The following is a 20,255-nucleotide window of genomic DNA, read 5'->3' as shown; positions in this document are numbered from 1 at the left end:
CACAAAAAGGGGCAGGCATATAGGAAACTGCTGTACGCTGCCGTGAAAGACACAAATATTGTTTACCTGCCTGGAAGTTTATTCTTGGGCGTGTAAACCTTGCGATGCCACGCCCCGTGGCCTCTGCATTTTAAAGCCAAAAAACTCAAGAAATGAAACGAGTTAAATCTAGTGATGCTTCTCAGAGGCGCTAAGACAAAGCAAATTGAGTTCAGTGGACGGTTATGGGAACTTTCCCCATGGTGACTTGCTCGCAGACAAAAGCAGTTGAGCCAAATAACCGAATGGGAACTTGCCCGGATCTCTACTTGGGTTTCTTAGTTAATTCTTTCAAGATCTTAGGAACTGTGTGAGTACAGAGAAGTGGGAAAGATCAGAGCACAGTTGAGAACATTTTTGGTTTTTAGCACATTTGCAAAGAGCATGACACTAGCCTGCTTAGGATTACTGTCACTTTACTATTTAAAACATTGCTGCAGTCTTCATTTTCTTCTTTAAAAATGTCTTGAGATTGGCCCAGGTAGACAAATAATTATAATAACAACTCTAAAATCATGACATCAGAATTTTAAGATTGCTGCAAAGCAGTCAGGCCATTATGTGTTCATAGGTTGTATGATATGTTTTGATTTGGGAAATTTCATCAGGAAGTAGTGGATGTGTTATGTTTTTAACATTTAAAGGTAATGGTGTGATTTCTATTTCAAAAAAAAAAAAATATGCAGGTATGGGCTTATTTTGCCAAAGAAAACACAGCCGTTGAACCGAGTTTTGCAAAAACCATCAGTGTTTGGAAATGATTCTGATGATGATGAGGTAAGGGAGCCTACGTTTTAACTCCTGGATTAGCAGAATATTTTAAAAACTGCTTGTGAATTTGTCTTCACCTTTGTCAGTACAGTGGTTTCGGAGTATCTTTATAGACCTTCAAAAGAACCGTTTTTAAAAGCACTGCTATTTTCTAGAGATGACCCCCTATAAACTTAGTTATTTTTTAGATAGTTTGGTACACTCTTTATAGACACTTAAATACCAGTGCCCTCACTTTAGACTCAAACTGGCTTTAGACTCAAAGCACCGCCCACTGCATCTGCCTCCTGAGTGCTGGGATTAAAGGCCTGTATTTCAATACCTAGCAGTATTAAATGTGTTTTTTTTTTTTTACTTAGGATACCAACTAGGCTTTAAGATCTAATTCTATTATAAACTGAAGGCCATCTGCATAACGCTGCTTTCAACTAGTTTAGAGTTCATTGATAAAGATGAATGCAAACACTGAGGCAGGCTGAAATGAGGATTTTTATTTGCCTACTATACTTTGATCTTCACAATTACAATCAATATATGCATTATTTTCATTTTACTGGTAAAGCTGAAATTCAGATAGGTTAGGGAATTTTAACATTACTAGTCCATGCAGCTAATAAGTAAATGGCAAGATCCGATTTGAACACAGGAGACAATCTTGGTGGAGGGAGAGAGCTGACTCTCAGTTTGTCCTCTGACCTCCATTGTACATCATGGCCCCCGTGTGGGACACACACACACACACACACACACACACACACACACACACACACACAGATGTAATGATAAGATTTGAGCACAGGTCTATTAGATTTTTTTCAAACCTACATTTTTTTCCCATTCTTTCTTGCTTTATTTTGATAGTAGAGCTTTAAAATGTTAGTGAAATATAGAGGACGAAATCATTCATTTTGCTGTAGAAATACCAGATGGGAATAGGCATGTAGACAGTTTTCAGAACTGGTTTAGGTTTGAGTGAAGAAAGGTGAGCTCATTTCAGTTGCGAGAGAACAGAGAACATAAAGCACAAGGCATTTTCGTGGAATGGTAAGTTTAGATACGAGAATGTTTAGAGCAAAGAAATGCTGCAGTGAGGTGTTAACAGGTTGGGGCCAGATTGTGGAATATCTTGCACTGTTTGTATGAAATGTCAACTTTACATACAGAAGTAGTTTCTGAGCACTGTGTTTATAGTTTACTTAGTGGTGCCATCCCAGTTTTATCTTGGGTTTATCTTGAGAGGATAACTCATGAATTGTGAAACCCAAAAGGAGAAAAGAATCAATAGCTCTAGGCCAGCATGGGCTAAAGGTATAATAAGACCTTGTCTTAAAGAAATGAGTTTGGGGAGGAGGTAAGAGTCAAGGTCTTGCAAGAAGCCTTATATGGTAGTTCAGATAAGAGATGAAGATCTAAGCTTTGGTTCCCAAGCTACTGGGAAGCAAAGGGAACAAACAGACTCTCAGTAGAAACAGGCAGCCCAGAGATATACGGGAAAGGAGGGAGATCGTGTTAAGGATTTATTTATTTTATATGTAGGCAGGTGTGTGCATGACAGTGACACACACAGAGGACACCTCAGGAGGGTCAGTTTTTCCCCTCATCAGACCCTAGACTGTTGCAGGTTGTCGGATGTGGCAGTAGGCACTGTCACCTGCTGAGGCAGCCCCTCTAGGATTATCTGTCTTAGGTAGTACCTATAGTTATGGTTAGCATGGCGTGTAGGAGAAGAGAGTTGACATATAACATGTAAGTTTTTCAGTACATTGGAAATACAGATTCATTTTTAGAATTCTTTATAGAATTTATTTATTTAGGCTTTTCAAGACAGGATTTCTCTGTGTAGCTGACCATCTTGGAACTCATGCTGTAGACCTGGCTGGCCATGAACTCAGATACCAGCCTGTCTCTGTCTCCCAAGTGCTGACATTAAAGGCGTGTGCCACCACCACCCAGCTTTTCCATAGAATTTTTGAAGTTCCCTTGCACTATATATATATATATATATATATATATACACACACACACACACACACACACACACACACATATACATACATACATACATACATACATACATACATACTTACTTGTTCTAGCCATGGCACATGTGTGCCATTCATGGGACAACTTTTGGGACAGTTGATTCTCCTGCTGGTTAACCCTAGGGATCAAACTCAGGTAGTCAGGCATAGTGACAATTGCCTTAACCCTCTAGGCCATCTCCTCCTGTCTACCTCTCCTTTGAGATTGATGTGTGTGTGAGCATTTCTGTGCCAGCTGCACATGTGCAGGTCAGAGGACAATTGTGGAGAGCTGGCTCTCTCCTTCTAGTCTGTGGAGCTGACCTGGACCATTCTCCTGTGTTTGTGTCTTATCTACCCATAAGAGGCTGGATCACAGACGTGCAACCCCCACATCCTATTTTTTTCAGGCTGTGTGGCAAGCACTTTTATCTGACAAGCACCTCATTGACCCAGTTTTCCCTTTTAAGAAAATACTGCGACACAGTCTACATGCCATATATGTCTGTTTTATTTATTGTATGTGTGTGTACATATGCATGTCTGTATGATTGCACCATGGTGCTTGTGTGGCAGTCAGGGGGCAACTTGTAGGAGAGGGTTCTCACCTTCCACATGTGGGTTTTGGGTCATCAGGTTTGGTAGCCCCAGACTGTTTTACCTTTTTACATTATATGGTTCATTGGTTTGTGTTTGTTTGTTTGTTTTAAAGATCTGTTTATTTTGTGTATATGAGTACACTATCACTGTCTTTAGACACCAGAAGATCAGATCCCATTACAAATGGTTGTGAGCCACTGTGTGGTTGCTGGGAATTGAACTCAGGACCTCTGGAAGAGCGGTCAGTGCTCTTAACTGCTGAGGCATCTCTCCAGCCCAGTTCATTGGTTTTTAAAGAACTGTACAATCATTACTATCTAATTTTATGATAGTTTTGTCATCCAACAAGAAAACGGTACCCGTTGTAGTCGTTCTCCAAACCCTGGCCACCTTTCACTTCTGATATTTCACATAAATGGAGTTTTGCAATTGGGTAGAGGGTGGGGAGCATCGTTTTGTCTGGTTTCTTATAAATTAGCATAAATATTTTTAAAGGTCTAATGCATCAGTGTTTCATACTCCTTTTCACTCCTTCCTTTAATTTTGAATGTTTTGGGGTTTTTTTTGGGGGGGGTTCTTTTTTTCGGAGCTGGGGACCGAACCCAGGGCCTTGCGCTTCCTAGATAAGCGCTCTACCACTGAGCTAAATCCCCAACCCCATTTTGAATGTTTTTTATCCTTTGCTATGCTGTAGATGGAACTTGGGACCTCACATATGACTACTTTAATTTTTTTAAAAATAACTGTAATTTGAATTCGTGTATGTGTGTTAATGTTGTGACTTAGGCACTTGTGCCCGCACATGCAGAGGCCAAACAAGAACGTCAGATGTTTTCCTATCATTGTCCTTCTTTCACACAGTTCTCTCATTGAACTGGAAGCTTGCCATTAGGGCTAGGCTGGCCAGCTTTTGAATTCCCAAGATCAACTTGTCGACATTCCCCAATGTTGGGGTTACAGGCTTTCTTGGTTTTTTATGGGTCCTGGGGATTCAAACTTGGGTCCTGCTGGTATATCAGGGTCTGTTAACAACTGAGCCACCCTTCCCAGCCTTTATTATTGAGTGGTGATTCATTGTTCTACATTTTATTCATCATCACTTGGTGGGATATGAGTTTCTGGCTACTGTAAGTAGTAGTTAGGAACACCTCTATGCATATAGGTTTTTGTATAGACGTGGATTTTTACTTATACTGGCTATATTCCTAGAAATGGTATTGCTAGCAGATTTATTTGATAATTATCTATTATAAACATTGGCAGAATTATCAGAAAGGCAGCACTACTTTGCTTTCCTGTCAGTGTTAATATAAAGGTTCCAACACCCCACCCCATCCCCATTGTTTTGAGACAGGGTCTCAGTGTGCAGCCTTACCTGCCTGGGCCTTGCTATGTAGATCTGACTGGCTTGAGACTCAGAGAGATCCACCTGCCTTGGCCCCCCGAATGCTGAGATTACAGGTGTGTGACACCTCACCCAGCTGCCTTTCTAAAGAGCTATCTAGTGGCACCTCATTGTGACTTGATTGTCATCTTCCTGATGGCCAGTGATGTTGAAGAAATGCCTGTGCCTTTGATTTACCTACTTTTTAAATCCTGGGTCATCCTTTATATGAGCTGTAATAGTTCTTTATGTATTCTCCTGTAATTGTCTACTCAGATGGATGATTTGTAAATATATTGTTTTCATTTATGGGTTATCTCCATTTTCTTGATAATGTGCATTGAAGGATGAAATTTCAATTCTGAGGATGGCATTTTCTCTTGCAGTAGTGGTTCATACCTCAGAAGAACATTGCCTAATTGAATGCCACAGGGCTTTCCATTTGTGTTTTCTGTTTGTGGTCTGAAGTAGTTATGGAATCTTTTGTATATGGCTAGGCAGTTCTTGCAAAACATCAGTGTTTCCCATTAGATTGTCTGGTGTTTCTATGGCTTATTTTAATATACAGATCATTCTTTAAAATATTTACCATGGAGCCTATACAAAGCTTGGGTAACTTGTCTTTTCTTTTCCTGTGAAACAACCTTGGCTTGCATGCTTTGTAAACAAAGCAACATAAGACTCCCCTGGTGCTATTGCTTGTCTTTTCTGTTGTGAACTGGGGTGGTGGGAGATGAACAATAGGCACCCTAGAGGCAGAGGAGATGTTCATCGACCATTTTGGTTCACCTACCTTCTTCCTTCCTTCCTTCCTTCCTTCCTTCCTTCCTTCCTTCCTCTCACCCATCCATCCATCCAATCCATCCATCCATCCATCCATCCATAAGAGTACTGTGGTCATGTAAGTGGAGGAAGACTTGGGGTAACCAGAGAGTAGCAGTAGGAAGACCCAAGCAAGCAAGAAATGCAGACATATGATGTACTTGAGGAGGGAACTAGGATTATCCAGATTCTAGGAGATTAAGAAGCCAGTATGAAGATTGAGTTTTAGATAGGGAGGAAGAGGAAGAAATAGCCCTGCACTCCTCTTAATCTTGGTCTTACCCTGGTGGACCTTCCCCTCCAGCCAAGGCAAGGGAAATACAGGTTAATTCTTTTTTTTTTTTTTTTTTTTAAGATTTATTTATTTATTTAATATATATGAGGAGTACACTGTAGAGATCCCATTACAGATGGTTGTGAGCCACCATGTGGTTGCTGGGAATTGAACTCAGGACCTCTGGAAGAGCAGTCAGTGCTCTTACCCGCTGAGCCATCTCTCCAGCCCATACAGGTTAATTCTTAATGAACAGGACATAAAGCTGTTCCTCACATAGTCTACTTGCCTGGAAAAACAGCTTATCGTTGTGCTGAGAAGTACATTTCTTAAATATTTGTGAAGTCTAAGTAATGTCAAACCCTCTTTTTTACTACCAGTTTAAACAGCTGTAGAATCAGGAGTGCTTTAGAGAATATGTACAGACTGTGGATTCCCTCTCGGAAGAGCACTGCCTACAGCAGGAGAGAAGCTGCTGCAAAGCAGACCTCTTACTCTTTAGCTTCCTTTTGTTTACTTGACAGCTCATCAGAAACAATTGAAGATCCCAAACTTTAGATCATACTTTATTATCTCCAGTGGTCCAGCAGAGGGGGCACTAGCACATGAGTTCTGATGTGACGAAATGCTTATATTCACGATTAGTTTTGTGTGCTTATCCGTGTGCGTGCGTGTGTGCGTGTGCGTGCGTGCCCAAGCAGCTCTGTGGAGGTCAGAGGACAAGTGAGCTGTGGGTCCTTGTTTGCCCCTTTATTTGAGGCAAGTTCTTTGTTCACATACATGTACTGCACTAGCGAGTTCTCTAGCTCCAAGGATTCTGTTTCTGCCGCCCACATTGCCATGGGAGCGCTGGAGTTACAGCGCTGTTCCATCTTTGAAAAGATTACAGGATTCGAAATCTACTGAGTCATCCCCCAGTCCCATGATTAACTTTGCATAGAAAAATAGTAGTCTAGAACTTGTATTTACATAGCTTTTTTAAACTATCAGAACTAATTAGGATTATGTATTGATCAGAGGAGAGAAGATAGTAGAGGCGGTGAAAAGTTCTAGCCCTAAGTGAGCGCATATTCTGATGTTCTGTCAGGTTGTCTGAGTGCTTCTGATCATTGCACTGTGTTTGCCATCTCCCCAGTGTATCCTCTCTCCAGTCCTGCGGCCACCCTTCTGTGCTCATCTTTTAGATCATTTTAATAGCTTTTAAAATAGTTTCCTTATTGCTTTCTTCTTGGATTCATTTAAAATACCAGTGTCAGTCGGTCTGATCTTCTCAAAGCATGGTTCTAATCATAGTATTACTCCTTAGTTCTCTAGTCTAATTATGTTTAATGTTTTGGCCTTCAAGTGCCTGTTAGCGTTTTTACCTAACTCTTCTTCCCTGCCAAGCACACTTGGCATTAGTCATTAGTTCTTACAGCCTTGTTTTTCTTCGTAATGTAAGTTTCTGCACACGTCCCCACATGTCCATACTACAGCTACCTTTCAGAATTGAAAGCAAGTGCTACTTCATGAGATGGTCTTTGATTTTTCCCAGTGTACACACCTCCATGTAGATAGAGGCCAGGAGAGGGCGTCTGGTGCCCTTTCTGTCACTAGCCATCCATTTCTTTTGAGATGGTCTCTGCCTGAACCTGGGATTTGGTCTTTCTCAGCTGGGCTAGAAGTCAGCAAGACGCAGCCATCTGTATCCACATCCCTAAGAGCTAGGCCTATGGAGTTTGTAGAGATGCCCAGTTTGCTCTGCGAGTGTTGAGATTTGATTTTAACTTCCGAGGCACCTCTTCAGTCACTAATACAGTTTTATTTACATAAACAGGTGGGCTGGACCTGGCCAGCAGACTTAGTTGCTGACTCTTCCCTGGTCTTCTTATTTTTCTGTGTCTCTCTCCTTCCTCTTTTTTCTTTCCCCTCTTCCTGCCCATTCTCTTCTGTTTTTGAGATAGGGTCTCATTTCGTACCCAAGGTAGACTTTGAACTTGATCCTCCTGCATCAGTCTTCTGAGTTCTGTGCAGTACTACCATGCCCAGCCTGTGTGGTTATTTTCAGAAGTACCCATGGTAACAAATATGTCATGTGTCATTACATAATCTGCAACTAATACAATAAAGCTGTATGTTAGAAGACAGATTAAACATGATTAAACTTCATTTTAGATGTTTATCCATGATAAGTGCTTGCTTGTTTTACTAACTCAGTGAAGTTTTCTCTCATCCTTACCAATTTAAATGCTTATTTCTAAGAAAAAAGTACATGTGAGATTTAGTTTTATAGCATAATCTAGTGTATACAGCTGAAAATTGTTAAGACCAAAACAAAACTCTTAAGTAATGTTAAACTAGAAAGCTAAAATTTATCATCTTATAGATATATACACATATGTATATGTTTACATAAAATTACTCAGAAACTATAGTATACTACTTTACGTGTTCAGCATTTTCATCCAGGAGTGAGGCACTGAATAAATACGATAGAGAAACACTAAAGCCCAGTGTGAGCTAAGAGAGGCATAGATAACAAGAATCAATTCTAAAAAAATCTAAGGAAGATTAAAGATACTTAGTTGTACTAGCATTAAGAAATGTGGCCAAGTATGATGGCCTGGGCCTGTAATTGCAACACTAGAGAAAGTTGAGGTAGAAGGATTAGAAGTTCAAAGCCAACCCTGGCTACATAGCAAAGTTAGATCAGCCTGGCCCATGTGAGATGTTGTACCAAGAGTAAAGAGAAGTAGAACAGAGAGCTGATGGGAGGCTGCCTGTAGCTTGGCGGTAGAGTACTTGCAGTCAGTCAGGAGACAAAAGCTAAATTTCTTTCTTTCTGTCTGTCTGTCTGTCTGTCTGTCTGTCTGTCTATCTATCTATTATAAGTACACTGTGGCTCTTCAGACACACCAGAAGAGGGCATCAGATCCCATTACAGATGGTTGTGAGCCACCATGTGGTTGCTGGGAATTGAACTCAGGACCTCTGGAAGAACAGTCAGTGCTCTTAACCACTGAGCCATCTCTCCAGCCCAAAAGCTAAATTTCTAAAATTCTTAAATTATCAAAAACCTGCATTTCTGACTTCTGATGAAAAACTAATTTCATTTTGATTTAAAGCCTGTTTGGCTGGTTAATGATAAGACAATATAAAAATTTTAATCTAGCAGAGCATTATAATGAAGTTGAATCAATGTTGTAACTTTGTCTTTCATCAATTATAATCAGATATATCATTACTCTGCATGTAGTCCGGTGTAGATCAAATAAATGACAGGTTTTTTTTTTTAATGCCAGGAAGTTTAGATTATTTTAATGACAACTAATAATGTTAACTTTTCTCATATGCTACCAAACCAAATCCCATGATACTGAATGTTTAAGTGCAACATACTGAGACGTTTAAAACAGTTCTGCAGCTTTACTGAAAACCATCCCTGTTGTCCAGCAGTGAGAAGAAAGCAAAGCAAAAAGAGAGAAAAGGATGAGATTTAAAAACAAAACAAAACAAACACAAGGCCGGGCAAGATGACAAGAGAATCCTAGCTGCAGGAAGTAGCTGAGTGTGCAGACATTGAAGGGGAAGGGAGAGGAATTCCTTCACCTAGGAAGAAAGCGATAGTAATCTTAGGTTCTCTAGATAAATACAATTACTTTGTGAATCTTGTTTGCATTTATGTCCCTTTGGCCAAATTGATTCATGTTGGCATGTTGGGCAGATTTTTTTTTTTTCTTTTTTTTTTCGGAGCTGGGGACTGAACCCAGGGCCTTGCGCTTGCTAGGCAAGCGCTCTACCACTGAGCCAAATCCCCAACCCCAAGGGCAGATTTTTTAAAATTCCTTTTTTCTCTCTCTCTTTTTTTTTTTTTTTTCGGAGCTGGGGACCGAACCCAGGGCCTTGCGCTTGCTAGGCAAGTGCTCTACCACTGAGCTAAATCCCCAACCCCCTTTTTTCTCTTCAGAAATAAAGCGACAATAGTGTTTATGTATTTCAACTCTAGGATTTACTCTCTCCATCTTTCTCATTTTCTTCCTTCCTTCTCTCCTTCCTTATAGTAATTTCTCTCTTACTGTCTTTGTTAATGAGACACTTTGCTTATACTTTCTTTAGTTCTTTAGAAATTATTTCTTTCAGTTTTTTGGACATAATCTTGTTCATTACATGTGTCATATGTTTTTGTCTGAAACTGGACGTTAAAATCATATAATGTAGCAGCACAAAAATCTCAGAATTTGTTTGCTTTTTAAATTTTACTTATTTTTATTTCATATGCATTGATGTCTTGCCTGTATGTCTGTGTGAAGGTGTCGGATCCCTCTGGAAATGGCTGGAGATACTCACAGATAGTTGTGACAGTGCTCTTGACTGCTGAGGTATCTCTCTGGTCCTATGGTCTTTAAAGATGTTTAATTATTATTCCGTGTGTGTGTGTGTGTGTGTGTGTGTGTGTGTGTGTTTGTGTACGCGTGTGTGTACGCGTGTGTGCTTTGCTGGTAACTTGCCCCAGAGCTGTGCATCACTGAGCTGCACCTTTTAACTGTTTTGTATGGTAACTCTTCTGAACTAATTCAGCAATGTTGATGTTCTTTGTGTTGCTCCTGAAGTCTGTTATCTTAGGTGACAGCTACTGATTTATCCTACTTAAACATTTGGAACTAGTTAAGTGTTCCAGACTTTATGACAAAGTGGATTAGTTCATGTTATATCAGGCCTGCAGTTTACAGTTACTCTTGTAGAGCTTCGAGGACAGTTCTAAAGACCTCTCTGGGCTCTTTATGATGCTGTGCCTCAGTTGTAAACTTACATGGCCTTCAAGATCCCTTGGAGTGTATTGGAACTTTGTTTTTATTTTCTGACAGGGTCTTACCATGCATGTTGGCTAACATCGAACTTGTGACTTTCCTGCTTCTGCCTTCCAAATACTAGAATTACAAGTCTGACTCTACGTTTGGCTTACTTTGGGACTTTCAAAACTGTCCCTTTTAGCGTGCTTTCTTGCTTGCTTGTTTTGAGATAAATTCTCAGGTTTTCCATTTATTGTCCAAACTGGTCTCAAACTCCTGGACTTGAATGATCCTTCTACCTCTTCCTCTTGGGTAGCTAAGAGTAGGCATTTCCCGGGGTTGGGGATTTGGCTCAGTGGTAGAGCGCTTACCTAGGAAGCTCAAGGTCCTGGGTTCGGTCCCCAACCCCGGGAAAAAAAAAAAAAAAAAAAAAAAAGAGTAGGCATTTCCCAACATGCCAGGCTGTGGTTAGCATATTATTTATTCCAGCCGTTGTGATAAATTAGCATTAGCCTTCTGAAAGTAACTCATTCTTGCTTTCCCCCGCTGTTCGTCACTAGTTCTTTTGCTCTTGCTTTCCATTTCTGAGCTCTTTGGCTTTCTGAGTTTTTAACAAGTGTTCTTAGGAACATTATTTCCTAAGTTTTAATGGTAGAGTAGTGCTTGCCTTTTGGTTTTATCATTGTAAAACCTACCCTCCAAAAATTGTATTAGATGTTAAAGTTATTTGCTGTTTTCTTTTTTCTTTCTAGTATCTGTTACTGTTTTGGATCGTACTAATAGATTTTCCTAAAGTGAGGCCACTTTTAAATACTAACATTTAGCTCACTTGGTCTTGATATATATGTGCAACTTTTAAATTGCAAAATGTAACATAAAATACATCTTTATTAATTTAAAAATTATTGTATTTTATGTGCACGTATGTCTACGCACTGTTTGCATGCCTAATTCCTGATGAGGAAGCCAGAAGAAGGCAACTGATTCCCCTGGAATTAGATTTATTGAGAGTTTTAAGCTACTATGTGGATGCTGGGAATTGAACCTGTATCCTCTGGAAGAGTACCCAGTGCTCTTAACTGTTAAGCCATCTTTCCAGCCCCCACTGGTTTTGTTTTTTGTAGCAGAATTTCATGAATAGTCCGGGTTGGCCTTGCACTTGCTATGTGACCAATAATGATTCTCTTGTCCCCACCTCATGGGTTCTTTGTCATCACACCTGCCTTCTTTCTCTTAAATACAAGCCTTTCTAAGGGGTTGAACACGCTCTCCTCTGACAGCATCTTGAGGAATACACAATCCTCCTGCCTCTTTCTTCTGTGTGCAGGGATTATAATTACATATAATCATACTCATCTCTTGTTAGTTTTAACTTAAAGTACATTTTAAAATTTTTAAATTTTACTTAGTGCATGCGCTTCCTATGGTACTTATGAGGAGGTCAGAGGACAACTTTCAAGTATTTGTTGGTTCTCTCTACCTGGATGGATTCTGGGGATTGAACTCTCAGACTTGACAGTAAAGCATCTGTACCCACTAAGTCATCTTGTCACCTTGTAGGTTTTGATTTCTAATATGGTAAACCTGTCCATATAGACAAAAGGTCTATATATAGCCCCAATAATTTAGGAATATAAAAAGGTCTTGGGGGAGAAATTACATTCTGTTGGAGCAATGTTTCTTAACCTTCCTAATACATCCATAAAATTATTTTTGTTGCTACTTCCATTAACTGTAATTTTGCTACTGTTGTGAATCATAATGTGAATAATTTTGAAGACAGATGTTTGCCATAGAAGTTGCGACCCACAGGTTGAGAACCACTGCCCTAGGGTGTGTCTAAGGCCATCATTTGGTAAACTTTTTACTTTAGAGGGTTTTTTGTTTGTTTGTTTGTTTGTTTGTTTGTTTTTAGGGGTGTGTGTGTGTGTGTGTCGGTCCTTCTCAAATTCATATTAGACATATTTTAGGCAAACATTCTATTATTGAGTTAGCCACTTGTACTGGGGTGGAAATTCCAGTCCCTCCTGTGTCCCCAAGATATCAATTTGTTCCTGTATTATTTCCAACCAAGGGCAGAAATGAAATATTTGCCTTTCCCAAGAAAAGGGCTATGTAAAAGTTTCCATCTACCTTGCTGCTTTTAATGTGAAGCCCCAGTTAATCTGTCTTCTGCTATTCATATTTCTTGCTTCAATACCAGCCGAAGGTTAGAGAGCTCCCATCTTTTCTTGCACACAGCCCCTGTGGGTAGGTCGATTCCTTGCCTTCTGTCTCTGAGTTTTGGGAATGGAGGGTAACTTTTACTCTCCAGCATGATGTAGATTTCCTGTGTCATTTCAAGGGATTAGGAGGAATATGAGGCTGCCGTGTATATTACTTTGTGGTGTGTAGCAGAGTTTGAACTTTGCTTTCCTACCTTTGGTATCTTGGATGATTGTTTCATTTCTCTTTGTCTCAGTCCCACTGCTCTGCACAGCTATAATTCCAGCACCTACTGAGACCAAGACAGGGGGAGCCTGAGTTAGAGGCCAGCCTGGCATGTATCTCGAAACCTTGCCTCAAAACAAAACAAGAATGCCTCACCCTGTGATACTATCTATTTAAAGTTTATTTTAAAGATAAAAATGGTTTATCTTAAGTGCCTAGTTGTGGTAGAAGTGCAGTAAGTTGAATCTGTTACTACACAATAAGACCTCCTCTGTTACAGTCATTACCAGCATTAATCACTAGTGACTGCAAGTTTCCTGGGCTGGCTCCATCCCACTTGGTGTTTGATGGTAATATTTAGTATCCTGGCTTTTTAATGTAATCTTAATTCCCAGTTTGGACTGTAGCTGTTAGCCCAGAGCCATTAGATTAGAAAATTTTCACAAATAAGGCACCAATATTATAGTTATTTTTTGGAATTATTACTGTTCTATTGGGCTCATATACAAACTCATTGCGAGTTTCTTGCTTATCCTATTTAACCAACAATGTTTAATTAGAAGCCAATAAAAATTTTACCTCCAAATTGCAGTTAAATAACAAAATTAGTTCATTCTATTTGTCCAAAACTGTATACATCTTCATATACTATACTGACAAGCTTTGATATTGCTTATTTCAGCTTTACCATAAAAATCATTTTTAAAAGCTTTTCCTTTATTTTTATGACATGTCTCAGTGTTTATTGTCTGACAAAAAGTAATAATCCCACATCTCACTCTTCGACTTATCAAGAGCTCAAAATAAAATAGATCAGATCACTTTCTGAAACAAAATTACTTTATTAGTTTAGTAATAATTTGAGGTTACTTTAAAGATAAGAAGCAGCATTTGGGAGGAGATTCATTTCCTGCCTCCCAGCCTTATCTGCAAGAACTACATCTTTGGTGTCAAGAGACTGTGTGTTTATAACAGAACTCTAATAAAGTCTGTCCCGGGCACACTGCACACCTGACTTGGTCATTGCCATTATCTAGGGGGTTCAAACTATTGCTTGTCTTTAAAAAGAGAAATACACTACCAAGTATATTTCATTAAAATTGGCCTTGCATAGGAAGGATAATAAGACCTTTGGCTCTTCCCCTGAGTGTGCCGGCTGTTGCCAGCACGATTTACAGAGTTGCTTTTGAAATGGGTTTGTGTTTCTAACTGAAAAAACATATAGAAATTTGTTTATTGATAAGTTAAAGTTGGAATAGATACACACACACACACACACACACACACTAGTGTTTTTCTATCACTAATTTTTGTTACTGTAACATGAGATATAGATAATATGTTTGAGGTTTTTTCCTTTACTCGGGATCTTACAAAATTACAAAATTCTACCATTTTCATTATGAGAAATTCAGAATTGACCTTATATGTGCCCTTTATGCTGCTCACACTTTGCTGTGGCTTTTTTATCTCAGAGAAATTATCACACAAAGCAGATAAGGTGGAATTTCAGACCTGCATCCTTCATTACACATGCCTATGCAGAAATACAAGAGCTGCTACACACAGCAGACTTCTGTTCTGAGTTGTCACTAACAACTGTCATTTCCAGGCACACCAAAGTCTTTACTCTGCATACAACCCATTCTGAGTTATCTCTTCGTTCCATTCCTCTTATCCTTTCTTTCATTCCTCTAATGATACCATGCTGTGATTGATAGGCAATATATTATTTTTATATACATAGTTCTTAAATTGTATTTTATTTGTTATATTATTGAATCCAGGACCTCATGCAAGTTAGGCAAATCTTCCACTTAGCCATATCCCAAATATCCTTGGGGTGTGTGAAAGTGTTTAAATTATAGATCTCATTATTTTCAGTTAAGATTGTATCTAACTTGAGCATACACAGTGACTTTTTCACCCAGCTGAGAGTAAAAACTTAAATTACTTGGAGTTTCTGCTGCTGCAGTGATGCTTTAAAAAAAAAAAATCTTGTACATGTTCAAGTGTAACACGTGTAAGAGTTTCTTTGGGGGTATATATCCAGGTGTAGGAGCTTCTAACGTTTTCTCATTAAGTTTGACATTTATTTTGTCTTTTGGTATATAAACTTTATCAAATTAAAGATTTTTAAATTAGAGTTTACTATTTTTTATATGTGTATGAATGTTCTGCTTGCATGTATGTCTGTGCACCATGTGCATGCAGTTCCTGCAGAATCCAGAAAAGGTGTTGGATCCCCTAGGATTGCAGTTAGAGGCCTTACCTCACCCCCCCCCCCGCCCCCCTGCAAAGGACTGAACCCAGGGCCTTGCCCTTGCTAGGCAAGTGCTCTACCACTGAGCTAAATCCCCAACCCCTAGAAACCATTTTAAGTCACCATGTGGATGCTGGGGATTGAATCTAGGTTTTCTAGGAGAGCAGCCATTGCTGTTAACTGCTTAGCCACCTCTCCGGCAAAACTTTTTAAAAGATTTTGTTTTTATTTTTTTATGTATATGAATGTTTGCCTATATAAGTGTATTATGTGCCTGGTGTCTGTGGAGGCCAGAAGAGAGTATCAGATACTTTTAGAATTGGAGTTAAAGATGGTTGTGAGCCACTGTGTGGACACTAGGAACTAAACCTAGGTCTTATGGAAGAGCTGCCAAGTGCCCTTAATTGCTGAGCCATTTCTCCACCCCTCTTATTAATTTATTACTGATTTATTTTGTTCTGTGTTTCTGAGTACATGCAATGCCATCGGTAAGAAGGTCAGAGAAAAACTTTTAGGAGTCAGTTCTCTTTTGCCTGTAGGTCCCAGGGTTTAAACTCAGATTGCCAAGCTTGGTAGCAAGTGCCTTATCCCATTGATCCATCTCACTATCACCACACATCTTTATCAATCAAATAGATACCAAGTACATTTATGAAGCCTATCGAAATAAGAATGGTGCTATTTTTCTTCTGTTCTTGTAATCTTATTACATATCTAAATATCGCACCACTCATATTTCTGCTGGATGTCCTTTTTTTTTTTTGGTTCTTTTTTTCGGAGCTGGGGACCGAACCCAGGGCCTTGCGCTTCCTAGGCAAGCGCCTACCACTGAGCTAAATCCCAACCCCTTTTTTTTTTTTTTTTTTTTTTTTTTTTTTTTTTTTTAGATTTATTTATTTATTATATAGAGGGCATCAGATCCCATTACAGATGGTTGTGAGCCACCATGTGGTTGCTGGGAATTGAACTCAGGACCTTGGGAAGAGCAGTCAGTGCTCTTAACCACTGAGCCATCTCTCCAGCCCTGGATGTCCTTTTTGAGTAAGACATTTTCAAATTAATTTTTACTTTTAGTTATCTGTGGCTGTTTGGGGGTATATGCAATGACTGCAGGTGTGCTTTATCCTCTGAGCTGGAGTTGCAGGTAGTTTCGAGTTGCCTACTGTAGGTCCTAGTGACTGAACTGAGTCCTTTTAGCAGTGCTGAGCCATCTATGGAGCTCACTGGTGACATGAAGTTGGTACTATTGATTGGTTAGTATTGATTATATTACTGGGGTTGGGGACCACTCCAATTGAGCTGCGTGTAGAAATACCAGAGCTAGGTTGGTTTTTTGAGACCGGGTTTCCTTATGTCATTGGTTCTCAACCTTCCTGTGCTGTGACCCTTTAATACAGTTCCTCTTGTTGTAATGATCCCAATCATAAAATTATTTTCATCGCTACTTCATACTATAATAAATCATAATGTAAAATCTGATATGTGACCATTGAGATCTACTGCTTTAGGTGGTTCAGTCTGACACTGAAACCAGTGATTTCCCCCTCCTGCATCTGGTTGAAACACCGGTTTTGATCTAGAGATAGAAAAAGGGAGGAGAAAGTATGGTCCAGAATCTCTCTCTTTTTCTTTGTTTGAGTCGGGCTTTACTATGTAGTAGCCTTTGCTGTTTTGGAAGAACAGGTAGACCAGACTGGCCTTGAAGTCACAGAGTCACCTGTACTCTGCCCTCACCGCTGGCTGTGTGCCATCACTGCCAGACAGTGGTCTCGAGTCTATTGTGCTTTACATGAGAATTGCAAGGCTGGGTGGTGTAGTCTCCTAACTGCAAATTTGAACAGTGTGGGCTCTGCCCTATGGCCTATCAGGTGGGTCATAGGCAGTTATCGCATCTTAGCATATGTGAGCCTGCTGGAGGAGGTGGGTCAGAGCTTGGGTTCCGATTTCATAGTTGACATGAAGGATGTGCTCCTGAAACAGTCCTTAAGAATTAGCTCGTCCTGAGAGGAGTATTCTCCCTACAACATCAGATATATGGAAAAGTAAGAGAATATAACTGGTGCCGTGGGTCCTGGGATGAAACAATGGCAAATAGGTCAACATAGACCATAAGAAAATACAGAGTAGTTATCTGTATTTTTAGAAAAATAATTTAGTCTTGCAAAAAGCTAGGTGTTCCAGTGCCCCTTGCTTTCTGTTATTTATAACAGTTTATAAAAAAAAAAAATAGGGCTGGGCTGGAAAGAGGCTTGGTGGTTCAGAACACTCACTGGCTGTTCTTCACAGGATTGGGGTTCAAACCCCAGCATCCACATGGTGGCTCACTGCTGTCTATAATTTTATTTCCAGTAGATCAGGGCACCAGGTACACACTTGGTACCCAGACAAACCTTTATTCAGACAAATACCTATACACATAAAATAAAAAATAAACAGAAGAAAAGTAGCGAGATCTGGGGACATGTCTCAGTAAAGTGTGAGCTTCAAGCCTGAGGCCACAAGTTCAGATGCCCAGGACCCTCATGGAAACACACGCCTATAGCCGGAGCTAGGGCATGGATTCCAGCAGATTCTGGAACTTGCCAATCAGTGAATGCCAGCTCCAGGGGACCCATCTCAAAAACTGAGGTGGAGACTGCTAGAGACCAGACACTGACAGAGGAGAGCATCAGAAATCAGTGTCTGGCCGGCCTCCATACATTTCCATACAGGTGTGTATACACGTGTGCATTTGCACACACACAAAATGGGGATTGTTTGGTCTTTGAAAATTTTTTTTTTTTTTTTGGTTCTTTTTTTCGGAGCTGGGGACCGAACCCAGGGCCTTGCGCTTCCTAGGCAAGCGCTCTACCACTGAGCTAAATCCCCAACCCCTGGTCTTTGAAAATTTAATAGGAATCTATAAAATTGCAAGGGTTTAGGGCTATAGAAAAAGAATGTTTTTTTTTTTTATTTTTGGTTATTAGCCTATTTGAGTTTTTAATTTATACTTCTAGATTTTCAGATTTGTTAACAAAACTATTCCTGATAGTGTTTTTAACACTCCCATCTATTGTCATTTGTATCTTCGAAGTTTTTCTGATTGATATTACCAGAATCTTACCTAACTTAATCTTTTCAAAAAGACCAGCTTTTGATTTGTTCATCTTTGTATTAGTTCTTTATTAATTTCTTCTCCAGACTTGTTCCTTTTCTCATAAGAACACCCTTTTGAGCACTGTTTTAGCTGGTTCCTTGGCAAATGAGTTTCAGGAATACTTGCAGAGTACTTTGTTTTTGTTTTTGTTTTTTTTTTTTTTCCAGAGCTGGGGACCGAACCCAGGGCCTTGTGCTTGCTAGGCAAGCGCTCTACCACCGAGCTAAATCCCCAACCCTTGAGAACTTTGTTTTGTAATAGTCATCCCTATGTCAGAGCAGTCCAGCTGAACAAGGCAGCCTCATAAGAAAGATATGCAGTCCTGTACTCCTCCTCCCAGTTATGTGAGCCAACTGTATAGGTTTGTTTGTTTTTTCTTTATATGTATGGCATGTATATGCATGCTAATTTGCTTGGTTGTAGGCATACATAGGTGTGGTTGCGTATGTGTGAGTGTTCATATAGAGGCCAAAGGTTGCCTTACTCATTCAGCTACTGTCCTCTGGGGACCCCTGCGTCTGCCTTCTAAGGCTGGGATTATGGGTGGGCCATCACATCTGAACTCCAGTACTGACTTTCGAACAATTGAGTCATTTCCCTTGCCCCCTTTATTTATTTTTAATGTGTGAGACTATGCTAGGCATGGCAGGTAGTACATGCCTGTAATTTCAGCTCTTAGGAGATTGAGACGAGAATAATAGAATAATAAGAATTTGAGGCCAGTCTGGGCTCCACAGTGAGCATCGATCCAAAAATAAAAATTAAAAGATGGAGGAATACATTAAAGTAGATAAAAAGTTTCAAGATGACTGTTCTAGCCTAAAGCGAGTTGTAGTTATCATTACTCAAGTGCAGGAGAGGTTGAACCAGTGGTAAAGCTGATAAACCAGTGCTTAGAAAAGTGCAGGGAAGCCTCGATTCTTCAGGATAGAATTACAGACATCATTCAGAAACACAAGTCAGCTAGAACATGTAAAGTCAGGTTGATAGGTTGATAGATCTGTAATCTACAAACAAAGGCGAATTTCAGTACAGCAGAGAGCAGACCCAAGCTAAACACTGAGTCTAAACATTGTAAGTAAATTAAACTGTGTCTAGAATGAAGACGTACTTGCAGTGTAAGACTGACTTTAAGGACAGAAAGCAGGTAACCAAAAATAGAATCCAGAGTATGTAGCAGAAATAGGTCAAAGTCAAGTATATATACTACAGGGTGAACAAAAGAAGCAGCTGTGCACAAAATAGGAGCGCAGACAAAATTTCTCTCAGAGAAAGCGAGGTAACTAGTTATCTTCTATTCTTGGTTGCTCACCGAGAAATGGCCTTAGTCCTATCAAAGCACTCCTAATATAGACTGGAAAATATACTTTTTTTTTTTTTTTTTTTTTTTTTTTTTTTTTTTTTGAGACAGGGTTTCCTATGTCGTTCTGTCTGGCCTGAGACTCACTATGCAGACTAGACTGGTCTTGAACACAGATCTGCCTGCCTCTGCCTTTCTACTGCTGGGGCAAGAATTAAAGGTGTATATCCTGACACCCAGATAGTTTCTGAAATTTTACTTCATGGAATATTCTCTCTCCCCAACCCCCTTGCATACACACTACTTTCATGGTCTATTTGAGCAGAGATGTCTTACTAGGATTCTATTTACTGGCAGTAGTGTCTTTACATAGCAAGATCCTCAAGTGATGGTTTAAAAGGGTTAAAAACAATAAGGCCATTTTAAAAATTAAGTTAAATCTTAAT

The 20,255-nt window shown here is 39.7% G+C and overlaps 1 protein-coding gene across 1 annotated transcript in view; it reads left to right on the top strand.

Moving 5' to 3' along the window:
- The window catches only part of Nsrp1 (nuclear speckle splicing regulatory protein 1), a 33,319-nt gene that overhangs the window by 513 nt on the left and 12,551 nt on the right, over positions 1-20,255 (top strand). Inside the window, exon 2 of the mRNA XM_032912966.1 lies at positions 726-816. Coding sequence (XP_032768857.1) covers positions 726-816 — 91 coding nt within the window. The remainder of the gene's footprint in view (positions 1-725; positions 817-20,255) is intronic.

The sequence above is a fragment of the Rattus rattus genome, chromosome 9 (genome assembly GCF_011064425.1).
Source record: "Rattus rattus isolate New Zealand chromosome 9, Rrattus_CSIRO_v1, whole genome shotgun sequence".
In the NCBI taxonomy this organism is placed as follows: Eukaryota; Metazoa; Chordata; class Mammalia; order Rodentia; family Muridae; genus Rattus; species Rattus rattus.
This window is presented reverse-complemented; position numbering and strand designations above follow the sequence as displayed.